At 35.5% G+C, this 14,621-nt stretch overlaps 1 protein-coding gene across 1 annotated transcript in view; it reads right to left on the bottom strand.

Annotated features, from left to right (window-relative positions):
• LOC146600859 (cadherin-9) overlaps positions 1-14,276 on the bottom strand; it is a 68,465-nt gene extending 54,189 nt beyond the window's left edge. Inside the window, exon 1 of the mRNA XM_085316577.1 lies at positions 14,037-14,276. Within this exon, the coding sequence (XP_085172703.1) occupies positions 14,037-14,261 (225 nt within the window). The 5' untranslated portion in view covers positions 14,262-14,276. The remainder of the gene's footprint in view (positions 1-14,036) is intronic.
• Between the last annotated feature and the right edge of the window lie 345 nt (positions 14,277-14,621).

The following is a 14,621-nucleotide window of genomic DNA, read 5'->3' as shown; positions in this document are numbered from 1 at the left end:
ATGAGGAACATATCAATAACAGAACTTTCTTGCTACTTTTAGTCACAGCACTGATTTTAATATAACACTGGAACAGGTTGCCCAGAGAGGCTGTGGAGTCTCCATCCTTGGAGATGTTCAAAAGCAGTCTGGACTGTATCCTGGGCAGCCTGCTCTAGGTGACTCTGCCGGCGCAGCAGGGTTGGACTAGGTGATCTATAAAGATCACTTTCAGCCTCAAGCATTTTGTGATTCTGTGGCAGTTCTATATGTGTGTGTTTATGTAAACATATACATATGTGTGTATATATATATAATTACGCAAACGCACACACAAACTTTGTAAGGAGATGTCTCCAGATCAAGACTGAATGTCTTTCATAAAATCATGCAGCATAATGCAAGAGTAATAGAGTAGGATGTCAAGATGTGAGTCAATGTGATCAAGAAGACTTTTTTGGCCTTAAAATCTGTAAACATGCACCAAGGTTGGCAGCACCACACAAACAGAAACACTGTAGCTCTTCTGACTCAAAGGAAGTGGATACAAAACTGCGCATTTTTCCTAAGCTGTCCAATTATTTGTCCCTTCTAGAAATATTTAAAATATTTAAAATTATTTATGATCCTTAAAATATATTTACTTTTACATAAAGTGTGTTTCAACCCTGAAAGCCAATCAGGTTCCAAATTTGTAGATTCAGTCACTTCTCTATCTAAAAGTTTCAAATTACAACTTCAAAAGATGTATTTTTCCTAATTCCTTGCTCCACAGACTGATAATGAGTGCTTAATGCAGTTTGATCTTTAGAGCCAAAACATCCAAGAGAGTGTATTATATTTACTACGTTATTCAGTATTAGCAAACTGTCTTGCTATCTTTTAATTAGTTGTATCTTTTCAAGCCTAACCAAAATTTACTTGTTTCTTTTCTGTTTCAATAATGGCAAGTTTTTTCAGGACAAAGTGACTTTTGTAGAACTGTATCCAGCCAGATCTTAGTAAATAAGTTTCTACAATGTCTAAGAAAAAGCCTGCTCAGGACTAGAAGACTAAATTGTGTCAAAAACTGTACTGTCATTGAAGTAGCAGTAATGATTTTAAAAGGTAGTTGACCTGCTACCTGAGGAGACAGCATTTTTATATAGTAACAGTTAACAGAATATATATCTCTATATCTCTACATCTATCTACCCATCTATATCTTATGCAAATTTTTTTACATTGAATATATGTTTACAATTCTAAGCAGAACAGACAGTCTTTCTCTTTCTACTGAGAGTAAATGCAGGGGAATAAATTGGAGTTTTATTTTGACTTACTTAWACCTTTTCTTGATGGCTTCTTACAATCAAATATTTTATGAACACTGTACAGTCCTCACAAGCAGTAATCTAGTCAGTCCTGGATATTTAGAATATGGTTGCTAAAGGATGAATCTTTAAATGCCTGAAACATGTAACTAAAACTAAACTTTCAAGCATATAGTGGCRGAAGGTAGGTAAGGCTTGACTCAAAACACTACTAAGGTCCTTTTCTAGTACTTATTTGTGTTAAAGTTAATCAAACAACAAAAAAGAGAGGCTGAAATTAACTTTATGCAGTCTAAATTGGAAAAGTGAACTGTAATATCAGCACAAATGTACCCACTGAAGGTGTACTGTGAAGAATTACCTTCCGTCTCCTGCATTCCTAGTCTGGGCCTGCTCTGAAAGGTAGAGAATGCATAACTGCATTTCTTCATAAAATTTTGGGAAAAAAATCCTATAGGTCGATATACCAAGGCATCAGGTCTGAAATCAGGACTGGGTGTAATAAACCCCCAGTCTCCAATCTCTATTATAATAACATAACTTCCCAAGTGAAATACTTGTTTCAGGGACAAAGGTTGATGAACGTTTGTATTTAGGAAAGCCATATTTTTCAGGTCAGTCTTTTACTATCCTTTATTTGACACTGGTTTTATATTTATTGAAATTTGCATCACCCAATTCTACATTAAAGATCTTTTTTCAAAATACCATCATTGGAAAGTTTCCACTCTAACAAGAGCAAAGATAAGAGGCAGTGATCAGAAAAGTTATGAAAATAGCCAGGTTCAGGCTACATCAGACTTCAGATAAAAACTCCATGAAAGCCAGGTGGTACCTAGAGAAGGAAAAATAGAAGGTACACAAGAGGCATAAAGCCCTGTAGACCAACAGTGTTGCTTAATTGAGGATAAATCTAATACAGTAGCTGAACCTGCAAGCTGGAACAGATGAGAGGAATGTGGAGATACTAAACAATGCAAGAGTTATGTAAGGGTTTTTTAGATACTCAGAACAGATATTAATGAAAAAATAAAATAGCAGGAACTGCATTTTATGTAGTGTTAAACTAATGTTAGTTTAAGAACATGGATAGACAAAGTATTTGGGTCTGGTTAAAGTAGATAAAAATCTGACTATATCAATGTTAACTCTGAATTAACCTTATAAAAAAAGCTTGTCTCTTTTTAGGAAACTGGGGTCTTCAGTACTTATTGCCTACATCCTTTGAAATCTATATTTCTCTTGGTAGCTATTCAGTAGTTTAGAGATGCATGCAACACACAGTACAACTGATTGCTCTGCAAATTAAGTATTTTTGACTATTTGGAGATAGATTTTAAAATAGAACTTGACATTTTACTATTTAGGATAAGGAATCCAAACTGTTCCTTTTTAAAGTGGTTTCCACCTTCAATTTCTGCTGTCATCTCTGACTGCTGTCAGCTCTTCCAGAAGCTAAACCCTGTCGTCATGCTGAGTCTCTCCCCACGTAGGGGTGTTGCGGTGCTGCGTCCGATTGTTGTCATTGACTGGCTCTGTAACCTCAAATCACTGCTTCAGCATCTCTGCTGCAGCTTGCTCTTCGGAAAAATAGATATTATGGCATTGCCTACCTCACCGAAGGTCCTGCGAGTTCATTTAACATACTTTGACATATTTTGATAAAATGTGCTTACTGAAGTGAAAATTATTACTAATAATCATCGTTATAAAGTCTTACTTCCCCCTTCCTTTTCTATTCTCATCAAAGAGATTAAAATAAATATCTTTACCCTGAAGAGAACACAATGTAGAAAAAAAAAGGTATTCTCATAGCTTTAAGAAGTATAAAATTATTTCAGACTATATTTTTTATTGTTCCTTTTTTCTTTTTCACATTTTGAAGTTAATCCAAATTTAACCACYTGAATTACAAGGAGAATTAGGTGCAGTATTTCTAACAGAATGAAAACAGAATGGATCATTCATGTTTCTCTCCATTAACAACATTTGTGAAGGKCTAAAGGATTTCTTCTGGGGTGGATTCACACTTTGCCTTTTACTTCAGGCCCTTCTGCAAATGATTCTAAATCTTTCATATGAAATGTGTGGGAATCAAACTGTGAGGTCTTCCATTTCACAATTACTAGCCTTTACAGAGATGAATGTACTTTCCTGTTCTATAAAACAGTGAGAGTGGGGAAAAAATATATATGTAAATGATTTATCTTGCTGTTTTAAAACATCTTCCCTTCCATATTTTTCACCAAAAATGTAACAAAAATTCTTATTGCACGGCATACTCCTCCTCTCATCCAGTTTATTGTCTACATATTTTGTGAAAATCTAATTAGCATCCATTTTTAACAATTACTAATCCTAAAATTAAGGATAAATATACACAGTTATTTCTTTTAATCACTTCTGTTACACAGAACATAGGCAATTCTTTCAAAAAAATATATGTATATATATTTGATTTAAAGGATCTTTAGTCTCACTAATTTTAAATTTGAATGTTGCAAAGACAAAAATATTTGCTTAACTTGTTTCTCTTTATTTTATTTTTTATTTGTTAAATCAGTCCTATCAGGTAGCTACCTGACCCACTTAATACCATATTTCCTCTTGTCTTGTGACAGTATTTATCCATCACAAGTGCTTATTAAAGGAAAAAAAAAAAAAACTTACTTCTACAATCTCTATTAGATTGAACTATCAGAAAAACATCATTTTTAAAGTTTTCCTCAGTACATGCAACGTTTTTAACTTGATAGAATAGTATAATTTCTCGTTAAGCTACATAAAAGTTGCAAACCACAAGATTTTTTTATAAGGACCAAATTAATTCTCAATATTTATGGAAACTAAATCAGTGCCTACCCTTAACCAGAAATATGCAGCAGTAACTTCAGTTTGAGAAATAAAACTGGCCTTAGTGACACTCACAGATTTGTCACTGTATGCAGCCAGTCACTTAAGTTCTTGCCRTTTTCATGCACTGAAAAAGTTAAAGCAGTCATTTATACAACAATGTCAAGCAGTCAAGCACTACTTCTAGACAGGCAGCTATTAAATATTTGGTTTTATTTTTTCTCCTCCTTTTCATAGTGTGACTTCATATCTTATTTAACTCAGGGCATCCAAACATTGTCCTCAGTCAAAAGAACATTTGATTCTTGGTCTTTTTCATGACATTCCAGAGCTTGTGTGTAATTCTGTGTGAGAATACCTCAAACATAGGCATGTTTGGAGGAAAAGCCTCATTAGGCTAACTGTTGGGAATTACATTTTTCAGATAGAAAGACAAAGCAAAGCATAGATAAGGCCAACCTTCAATCAAATTCTCTTTCAAATTATCATAGATGAGTTTTATGGCAGGATTTGGACTAAAACTTTATTCTTGTGGCTGAACAAGCCCTCCAAAAGGACCATGTGATTTTGTTGGGAGTTCTACACCATAAACAGAAGAGAAGTGATGTCATCTCTMCTAAGATTGATGCCACGGAAGTGGAGAATACATAATAACTCATTCTCTTCAGTTAAAGCTAAAACTCATTTAATATTATCTGCCTGGTATTCACTTCCTTACACTCTCAATTTGGCAAAAGTGGTATGATAGCTCCTATCTGAAATTGGTATGATTTTCCTTGAGATTGGAGGTAGTGGGGAAGAATTTGTAACTTCTGCCATGGTTGTGGAGGCCAGAATGCTTTCTGACTCTTTTTATTACACTCTGCCATGTGAAAAGAGAAAAAAAGGAGACTTCAGTAGAGATACTTGAATGTAAATTGGGGTGATAGAGCAGAGGTTTGCCCCATGTGTTTATGTCACTATTGAAATACATACAGCATGGATTTGACCACAGTGTTGCATTACTACAACTTGTAAGGGACCACAGATTCCTGTTCTGATTGATACCCAGCATAGTGTTAAATTGACTGATTATGTTGGCTAGACTAACATATTTTTCAGTTTCTGAAAGGCTGAAATGTGTGATGATTCCTGCAATGGACAGGATTTGATGTATCAGACACATACAGGAAGAAGAGAAAAGACTTGCTGTTCTTGACAGTTGCTTGTTGACAGCTCCTCTTTTTCTCTTCAAGGAGACTATTCATAAACCTTTCTCCGACAGACAAGATGTTGCACAATACCACCATCTGATGCAGTCAAATTGCCCTTTCTAAGTAGTCACATATTGATTTGCTCTGATGGGTTTTACACTCTTTTTATCACCAGACTGGCAGATACTAGTAAGCCACAATATACTCAAAATTCTTCCCCTTTGCAGAATCGCTCCCATAATGTAATCGATGCAATAAATATGCCGCATCATGGAAAGTGTCTTGTGAAATACATTTTCCTCACCCTCCCACTTTTTCTTGCATAATGAATGATTGCCTGATAACAGATAATGATAGCTCTGCAGATTGCTGTTAGTCTAATCTTCCCTTCCCAGTGGCTTAAAGCTGCAAGGCTGGGAAATACCAGCCTAAAAAGTTTTGCAAGAAGCTATGGCTAAGCTATGAATAACAACGGCCTATTGTGGCAGAGCCCTGAGCCAGCCAGAGCTTTGCAGAGGACTYGTCAGTTCTCTTAGCATAAGGAACTTGCCAAGACCAAGAGGCTTTTAACCTCCAAAAAGCCAGTTTTTATTAAAATAAAACCAGTATTTTAAACAGAAATTTAAAGCCTGAAGCTCAGCACCTCTGTTGGGCAAAGAGTGAGTACTATGGTGCTTGCTACAGASGAGACAGCACACATATTGCTGCTATGTTGGGTTATGTTGAGTGTAATTTTAAGGGAGAAATTCTACACCTGAGAGACAGAGCATAGACAAAGGGAAAAGGGGGGGAGAAATTGCGTGAATTATTGTTTTGCCTTTATTTTATTGTCTCATATTGGCTTTAAAAGCAGCTGTGTGTTTTGTCATATGCCTGTGTGTATGCTATGGGTGAAGATAGCATTAATAACCTTGTAAAATTTTCGAAAAACGTTATCTTGCAAATGTTCCTATTTCAGGCACCTGTTTGATAGGGCACACATGCAAATAATGGGCAGCTTTATTCCTGCTCCTCTTTTTTTTTTTTTTTTTTTTTTTTTTTTTTTTAACTTGAAGATCTTGGCATCCTGTCTAGTTTGCCTCAGTTTATGGAAATAAACAAGAAAAAAGTTGGAATAAAGAGTTTGGGGATTTCCTCATTTGCTGGTTTAGTTTTGTTTCTCACAAGCAGCTTAGCTGATTTAACGTTGAACATGGAAAATGCACAGCATCCTTGAACACAGAACAGGAAGGGGCCTAAAGAGCCCCTGTGCCATCCGTGTCATCCTCCGGCTTCCGGGCGAGATCAGCGGTTCTGGCTCATCTTTGGTTAGGTTGTTCTGAAACCTTCAGCGCTGAGATATTCCTYTCTCTTTGTGTGATCTTTTCCAGCACTTCACTGTATTTGCTATATTTACTATCAGAAAGCTTTTCCTGATGTTGAATGTAAATCATCCTTACGACAACAGGAACCTGAATTCTTGGCCTGAACTTGACAGGAAGATAAAATTATTTTATTTTTTTCATCAGTCTTTTATGTAGTTGAAGAAATGGAGGAGATATTTCATGACAGCTGCCATATCTGTACCACAGACTGACAAATCTTGTTGTTGCATGTATATGTGTGTGTGTGTGTGTGTGTGTGTAGGTATATATGTATATTGTATATAATGTTTATATATTTGCAGTCTCTGATCATTCCAGTTGTTTTCATAATTGATTCTTTATTTTGTGAAGTACGATTACCAAATTGGATTGTAAAATTCCAGTTTAGGCGAATTAGGGCAAAGCAATTTTAAAGACATTTCACATCTAAACTCTTATTTATATATRGATTATGCACAAGGTGATTAGATCTTTCCAAATATTTCTGAAACTTTAATTAAAAATRTAATTTGTCAGACTTGGCAACTCTCCTTTCTCCGATAGAAAAGTCTTATTTGTTTTTTGAAAATGTAACATTTTTCTTTCACTATTTTTGTCCCTGTCTCCAGCCTTCTGTCCAAAAACAGCAGTCAAATTTTATTGATGGTTTGGATATTGAATGTAGTTATTGGAATCCTARGATATGGATCAAAAATAATTTTTGCCTCCAGAAATCCTCCAATAACATTTATATTGGAAGCTTCTAGAACAATAGCTATTTTTAAATGAGTAAAGCTGTGTTTTTTATTGGTACTTGTACTTAAGTTATGCATATAGTTGTAGACCAGGATTTTGTGTGTGTGTGTGTTTTTAAACAATCAGGTTGGGTTTTTGTTTGCTTTTGTTTATTTTTGTCTGATTTGGTTCCTTTCCTGCATTTTATTTGGGGGATGCAGCTCCCTAGACTGGTGGCTGGTTAAAGCTAGCTCAAATGGTCATTGAAAAAATGTGCCAACTGAAGAACAAAATAAGAGAGAAGATAATCCTGATGTCATATCAAGATGTCATTTGTTGTTGATTTTGGAACCAAACAGATTTTCCATTTCTTGATTTGTTTGGTTGTTTGTTTTTAAATATTGGTCAGACTCCTTATCTTTGTTCTTGATCTTTTCTATTCTTATGAGGTTTTTACTTCTTGTTTTGATACATCATTATTTCTGCAGTATTCATTAACAGATCATGAAAAAAAGGAAACAGAGAGACTGAGATGAAGCCAAAAGAAGGAAGATTCACTGATTTTTCTTTAATTTAATCTTAAAATTCTAATTTTTATTTTAAGAACAGAATTTGTAATGAAAATAAATACTAAATGTTCTTCTAAAGTTGTGTTTTAAAAGATAACATTCAGTTATAGCATCCTAGATGTGGCATGTTAAGAATGTTGATGAGAAGCCTTCCCTAAGTATAAATTATTTTATTTCTGCAAGATATGGCTGAATATGATTCTGCTATTTTTTGGAAACTTGGCATACAGCTAAATCAGAATACACTGAAAATGAAAATACACTAAATACAGATACACTTAGATTCTGTATTGACTGTAGCAGCCTTTCAAGTGAGACAAYTAGGATGCATCTACAGTGGGAACTGATTAGGATGTGCCTACAGCGGGAACTGGAGGGCACACCTGAAACACTGATAGCACAGTGCACCTGTACTTTGCCTCAGCCTAAGAATTATAGAACTCATTGTATTGAAGGAAAATAGCAAATATTGTGAAGCGTGCCTTTGGATTAATTGCATTAGTTGATTAAAGGCTCATGTGAAAATGTMGATTCTCTGTCATATTCTTAAGGAAAAACTGTAGCAAAAATCAGTACGTACAAAAAGCAATATTTAGGCATTAAATCAAAAAAAAAGGCGGGGGGGAAAGGTGGAAAGAAGCATTGTTCTTCAGGACAGGGAAACRGAGGCTACCGCAGAGTTCAGTCCTGCAGGTGTTGCCAGGAGCCGGATCAGTGGGGCGGCTTTTCAGACCGTGGGGTGGGCCTCTTACTCCCCGGCTGCTCAGGGCTCAAGCTGAGCACTGCTGACTCTTCAGCAGTGTGGGTGAGACGTGAGCGAACGGGGGTGAGACTGTSGGGCGAGGACTTCACTGCCCGTGCTTTCTGACTTCTCTTACGCTTCAGATATGAGAAGGGACACCACTCTGGCTTTCTGCAGAGTGCCAAAGGGAACTTGTAAAGTAAAGAGAGAGAATATTTCCACGTACTAAGACATTTTCTGTTTGTATATTATAAGGCAGTACTATCCAATCCCATTAAGTACGAAAAAACATACAATGTGAAGAGACTGCTGAGTGAATATCTGCCTTAAATAGCAGCAATTCTTGTGGGTAATCCAATAATGTGGATTCTAGTAATCCAATGAAGCTGCTTGCATTATTATATGAAGTTCTTCCAGTCTTCTCTCTTCTTTTTATAAGGCCAACTGGCAACCTCACTGATAGATATCAAAGTATTGCTATGAGAAATAAGTGGTTGCATTTGCACAGATGCTGAAAAAAAAAAAGAAAAAAGGAAAAAAAATGCCCTCTACATATTTTTCTTTTCATTTTCTACTTTTTAACAAAACACATGTGCAAATGTCATGAATCAAACTTACTGGTTAACTGCAGGCAGACAGAAAGATTTTTCTTCAGTTTGCATTCAATTTAAATGGTGCTTATGGCAGGCAAAGCCCAGTTCATTTATTTTTATGAAAGTTATTAAACAGGAGGCTGTTCATGGAGCAGGCTAATTCTGAACAGTGCCACTTCATTTCAATTTGTATTTCCCCCTTTAATGTGAAAAGAAAGGTTATATTTCCTAAAGCCTGAGCGCATTGTTGTGTTGGTAAAACTTCCAGGATATGACAAATGTTGAAGCTGTTTTATACTGTATAATTTATGCTTGTTCTAACAAACATTGTGTGGAGCTTCATACATATTACTTGCCAATCAGGAGCCTTTAATTTGCAGAGTGCCCTGACTGGTATAGGGACAAACTGACTTCCTGTGAAGAAATGTACTTGGGTGACTGTTAATACAAGGAGGAAAAGTCTCCTAGCTCTTATGTATCTTGTTGCAAACCATAAAGTACTACATTTTCCAAAATGGCTGATAGTTTTGATTAGGTCAATTTGTTCCCACCTAGGGATATTTCATAAAAACTGCAGTTAAAGAGGAGACATATCTGCAATTTCTAAAATTGATGCCTATTCAGTGGGTGTCAGGTAAGTTACTTAGAAATGAAGGCACATAAAATAAGTAACAGCTTTGGAAAATAAAACTAATTATCCCTAAAGGGCTACCTGGTTAGTGACTCCTTTGCTTTTTATTACCTTTCTCTTTAATTAATGAACATGATCCCCATCAACACTTTAATACTCTCTTAATTGCATGTCCCTTTCCTAAGTTATCTTTTCTTTTTCTTTTTTTTTTTTCCTGTGTGGGAAATGAGCAAATTTGGATAGCCTTTTTTCTCATAAAAGATCAGTGTTTTAGATCACATTTCTTGGGTTCTGCATAGGGATCCTGCTCAAGCCCTTTTCTCTCCTTAAAGCTAGTAGCAGCTGAGAATTTGGATCTTTGATCCCTCCCTAGTGAAAGGAAAAGAGATCTCAGAAACCAAAGAATGCCACAATACAATATATAAATGGTTCTTTTCTTTAACCCCTTCATACTTCACAATATAATGTCAGCTGTTCCTTTTCTTTTTAAAAGATACTTCTCACACACTGATGTCCAAATGCTGTATTGTAATGTATTCCATTTTCTTTCTTTTTTTGTAAATAAATAAAGAATAAGTTTTACAGTTCCTCTCACAGAGTTCCATGAAAATTTCTGAAATATACAGGTGTTGATGATCACATACTCAGCATTCAAGTAAGAAATGGGTATCTTGAATAATATGATAATTTTAATATTTTATAAAAATAAATCTTTTTTTTTCCCTCAATAATTATACCAAAATTTAATTAGGACACTTTAAAACTGCTTACTTCACCTCTGCTTGAAAATTTCAATTATGAACTGTCTGGAGCAAAGTTTATTTTCTTGTATGTTTTTTATACAACATAAGTATGATGGGGCCACAGTTTTCTCCAACTATTTCCTGAATTTAATTTAAAATAAGGAGAAACCAAATAAAGTCATAAGTGGTTCTTCCATTGTTTCAGGTATAGGAAACAACAGACAGAGCAAGAAAGACTGGACCTAAGAAATGTCAAGACTTTCTAACCATTAGTTTCTTTTTCTTTTTTTTTTCTTTTCTTTCTTTTTTCTTTTTTTTTTTTTTTAATGGAAACATGTACCAGTGTTTAAGACAGTTGGGTCCTCTGAGTTGGGAGAAGGAAAAAGATATGTGTAATGGATATATTACTGAGCACTGGAACAGGCTGTCCAGAGAGGTTGTGGAGAGTATCTCCTTCTCTGGAGATATTCAAAACAAACCTGGACGTGATCCTGTCTAACATGTTCTAGTTGACCCTGCTTGAGCAGGAGGGTTGGACTAGATGATCTCCAGAGGCCCCTTCTAGCCTCAGCCATTCTGTATGATGTTGGTTCTCCGGATTTACCTTGCCTCCTATCACATTCACAAGACATATATATATATATATATTTTGCACATATATCCTATATATCCCAAACGGTGCATAATGATTTAGATCTGTTCTTTGAGTAATTTCCTTGGTTCTAGCCACCAAGCCTGTTGAATTAAATGTTAACTTCCTTAGCTCACCAACAAGTATTTTTCTATTTTTGCTAAGCACATTGGAGGTGCTTACTGGCTCCCATTTTGTCACCTGTCACGTTTACCACTGCCTCTGTCCAAAAGCTATCCAGCTATAGCTAAGATTGCCATTCAGATGGGTGAGGGAACACAAACAATGTGTCCTCACAAACACAAACAATGACCAAACAGAATAAGAGTGTTTGAAAAATGAATTTATTGAGGAAAAAATAATTTCTTATTGCTATGGTTATATGCTCCCTTAGAAGTATATGTCCTGAAAAGTTTCTTAATTCATTTTATCTTTTTTTCTAGAGCAGTGTTTATTATTCTACCCTGGTAATCCAGCTGCATGTGCCTGTCCATATTAAAGAGGGATTGGATGAGAATTCTCGCTACCAGCTCATCCCTGTGGGTTGGAATAAAAGTGTTCTCTCTTCACACATGCCAGTTTGCTAATTACTATCACTTTGAGCAGGAGAATACTAAACCTGAGATTTAAGCCTTTCTCAGAAATAACGTTGGTCGAAAAGTTGTTTTCTTCTTCAGAAAATTATTCCTTAGCTGGCTTCTCTTTGTACCTTATTTGGAGCTGCCATGTATGTCACGTGTACTTAGGGTAATTTGAACTAACTGGAAAGGAATTACTGTGGTTTAATACCCCTTTAGCTGAGGATAGCCATGGTCATTTTGTCATGTCAAGAATTGTTGTAAAGTCACACCAATGAAGTCATGCAACCATATTGAGGATATTCCCATCGTTCCAATGCCGTCTCCTGAGAACCTAGGATAAGGGTTGGGTCCATTTCCATCTTTTCAGAGACTCAGTAATGCTGTGCCCTCCCTCAGGGCCTCCATAGTATTTCGCAGAGAAGTGTGAGAAAAGTCAGCCTGTTCTCTGAGTTGGAAGAAATGAGTTATCTCAGATCCCATGGCTGTGTGGCCACAATTCCATGTTAATAAGGTCCCATGGCTTTTAGTTATTTTGGAACAAGTGCAGAGTAACTTTGCAGCTGCTACAATAAACTATGTAGGAATTCTCAGAAATTAAATTTCTTCATGAAAAACAGAGATGATGATGATGGTTTTAATAAAAGTTTAATTCATTTGAGATTTACAATGGTATAAATGGTCTGGAGTCCAGTCATCTGCCACAGTGAGACTGAAACCGGAATCAGCTCATCTGTTTCATACTTACTTGTCCTCTGTGACAACCTTCTATTTTTACAAAGATTTAAATATTTCTGGGACTGTTGGTAGAACTTGAATCTATAGAGATCTAGAATATTGTACACTTCATTACGTGTTTTCTTTGAAAGTTTATTCAATATTCCAAAATATCTTTAAACAAATTTTATTTAGAAATCTATGAAGTTATTTCACTTTTAAGATTCCTTTGCTTACAACAAATCTCCCTATTTTATACACACTGATAAAAAAAATAGTTGTAGGATTATTGAATCTCCTCTTATTTCCATTATTGCAAATTAGAATTAATTACATTGAAACAGRATTGCATGGGTGTAGAGTTGGTACAAATCAGGGTCAGAAAGGAGTTCGTAATTACCCTCGTTGGCTTCACTGGCATTTCTGTTTTAATAATTCTTGGTTTCCAGAAGAACGTTTCCCATAATCAAGAGATATTAATAAATTTTAAAAAATAATTTTAATCAGAAATGTCTCAATCCATTTGATATGAATAAAGAATGAGAGAGCTACATGACAATCCTTGCAAGTGACAGTACTGTGGATGAATGACAGAAGCAGGAATGAACATCTATTAACTTAGTCTGCTAAGATAAATATTTTCTTGAAGCTCTGGGACTTCTAGGTGTTACCCTATGTCGCCACCAAGATTGCTTAGTTATACCAGAATGCAAGGCAAATCAGGTGGGTGGCGTAGCACAGCAAATGGCTACAAATCTGAGACTCTTTGAGGTAAACATTATCAGAAAAGGCAGGAATCCATAGAGGTGGAATTTAGAGGTACTCTTGCAGGCAGTAGTTGATGGAGAGGGGTCTCAAAGAACGGAAAATCCTTCAAGCCATTAAGTAATGATCTGTGTTAGTTTATGGGAGAAATGATGAAAATCCCTTTTTGTCCATGAAAACATGGACAAAATATTTTGTCTATGAAAAGCATGCACATTTTATCCATCCAACATTTTTACTATTAATAAATAGAATTTTGTATTTGAATTGAGGATTTATACATCCTGGTAGAACACCATGAGGCAGATGAATGAAGGCATAACTTCTCTATTCCCTTATCTAAAATTTATGCTTAGCACTTGAAAACTGGAAATGATTCAGTGGTAAAACCCACATAGGCATATATAACAAGAAAATGGTAATTTTTAGTCTAAACAGTTCCCTATTTTATTAATCGAACTACTTCATTTCTCCCACCACTTTGAATGATTATGAAGCCTCAAGTGGTCCATGACAYGTGCTTTCTTTGATTTCTAATGAGATATTGGAACCATTGCTKTATAGGAAGCAGAACAACTATAGAGAGGGAGGCAAAATACCAAGGTTGTCAGATGCATCATCTCCAAAGAATCCTTTAAAAACAAGGCTTACCTTGCCTACATATTGTGTATCTGGACCTGTGTACTCCTCCAGCAAGAAAAATTGATTCCACATCCAGCCACGCTTGGTGCGGTGCAGTGTTTTTCCATCATTCTCTGACAATCCTGTTATCCTTTCACTGTGCAAGTGTTTGTTAGTCCTTTTTTGGGAGAGCATCATAGGAACTGCATGAAGCATACAGCCCCAAAGCAAAACTGTCAAGGAGTAAGTCCTCATCGTTTACAGAGATGTTGTTACGCTCCAATTCTCTAATAATTCAGCAGAACAAATTTTTTAAATGTCGTATTCCTCTTGTAAATAGGACCTAAAGGGTGGAGAAAAGTATTTGAGTAGATTGCCATAATATTGCTTTCCTAAACCTAGRCTATACCAATAGCCTAATGATCATGACAATGACTCATGCAAATTAGATATAAGTATACAAAAAGGACCAACTGAATGTTTAATTGATCTTTTTCTTCAAATAATTGTATGCAAGAATTAAAGAGTTAAAAGTCATCTTTTAATATCTCTTTGATCCTTTGTCTTTTAATATCTCTTTGATYCTTTTTTATTTCTCTCTCTCTCCCATTGTAT

Source organism: Rhea americana, unplaced genomic scaffold (assembly GCF_003343005.1).
Source record: "Rhea americana isolate MKP2758 unplaced genomic scaffold, rheAme1 scaffold_113, whole genome shotgun sequence".
NCBI classification, from domain to species: Eukaryota; Metazoa; Chordata; class Aves; order Rheiformes; family Rheidae; genus Rhea; species Rhea americana.
This window is presented reverse-complemented; position numbering and strand designations above follow the sequence as displayed.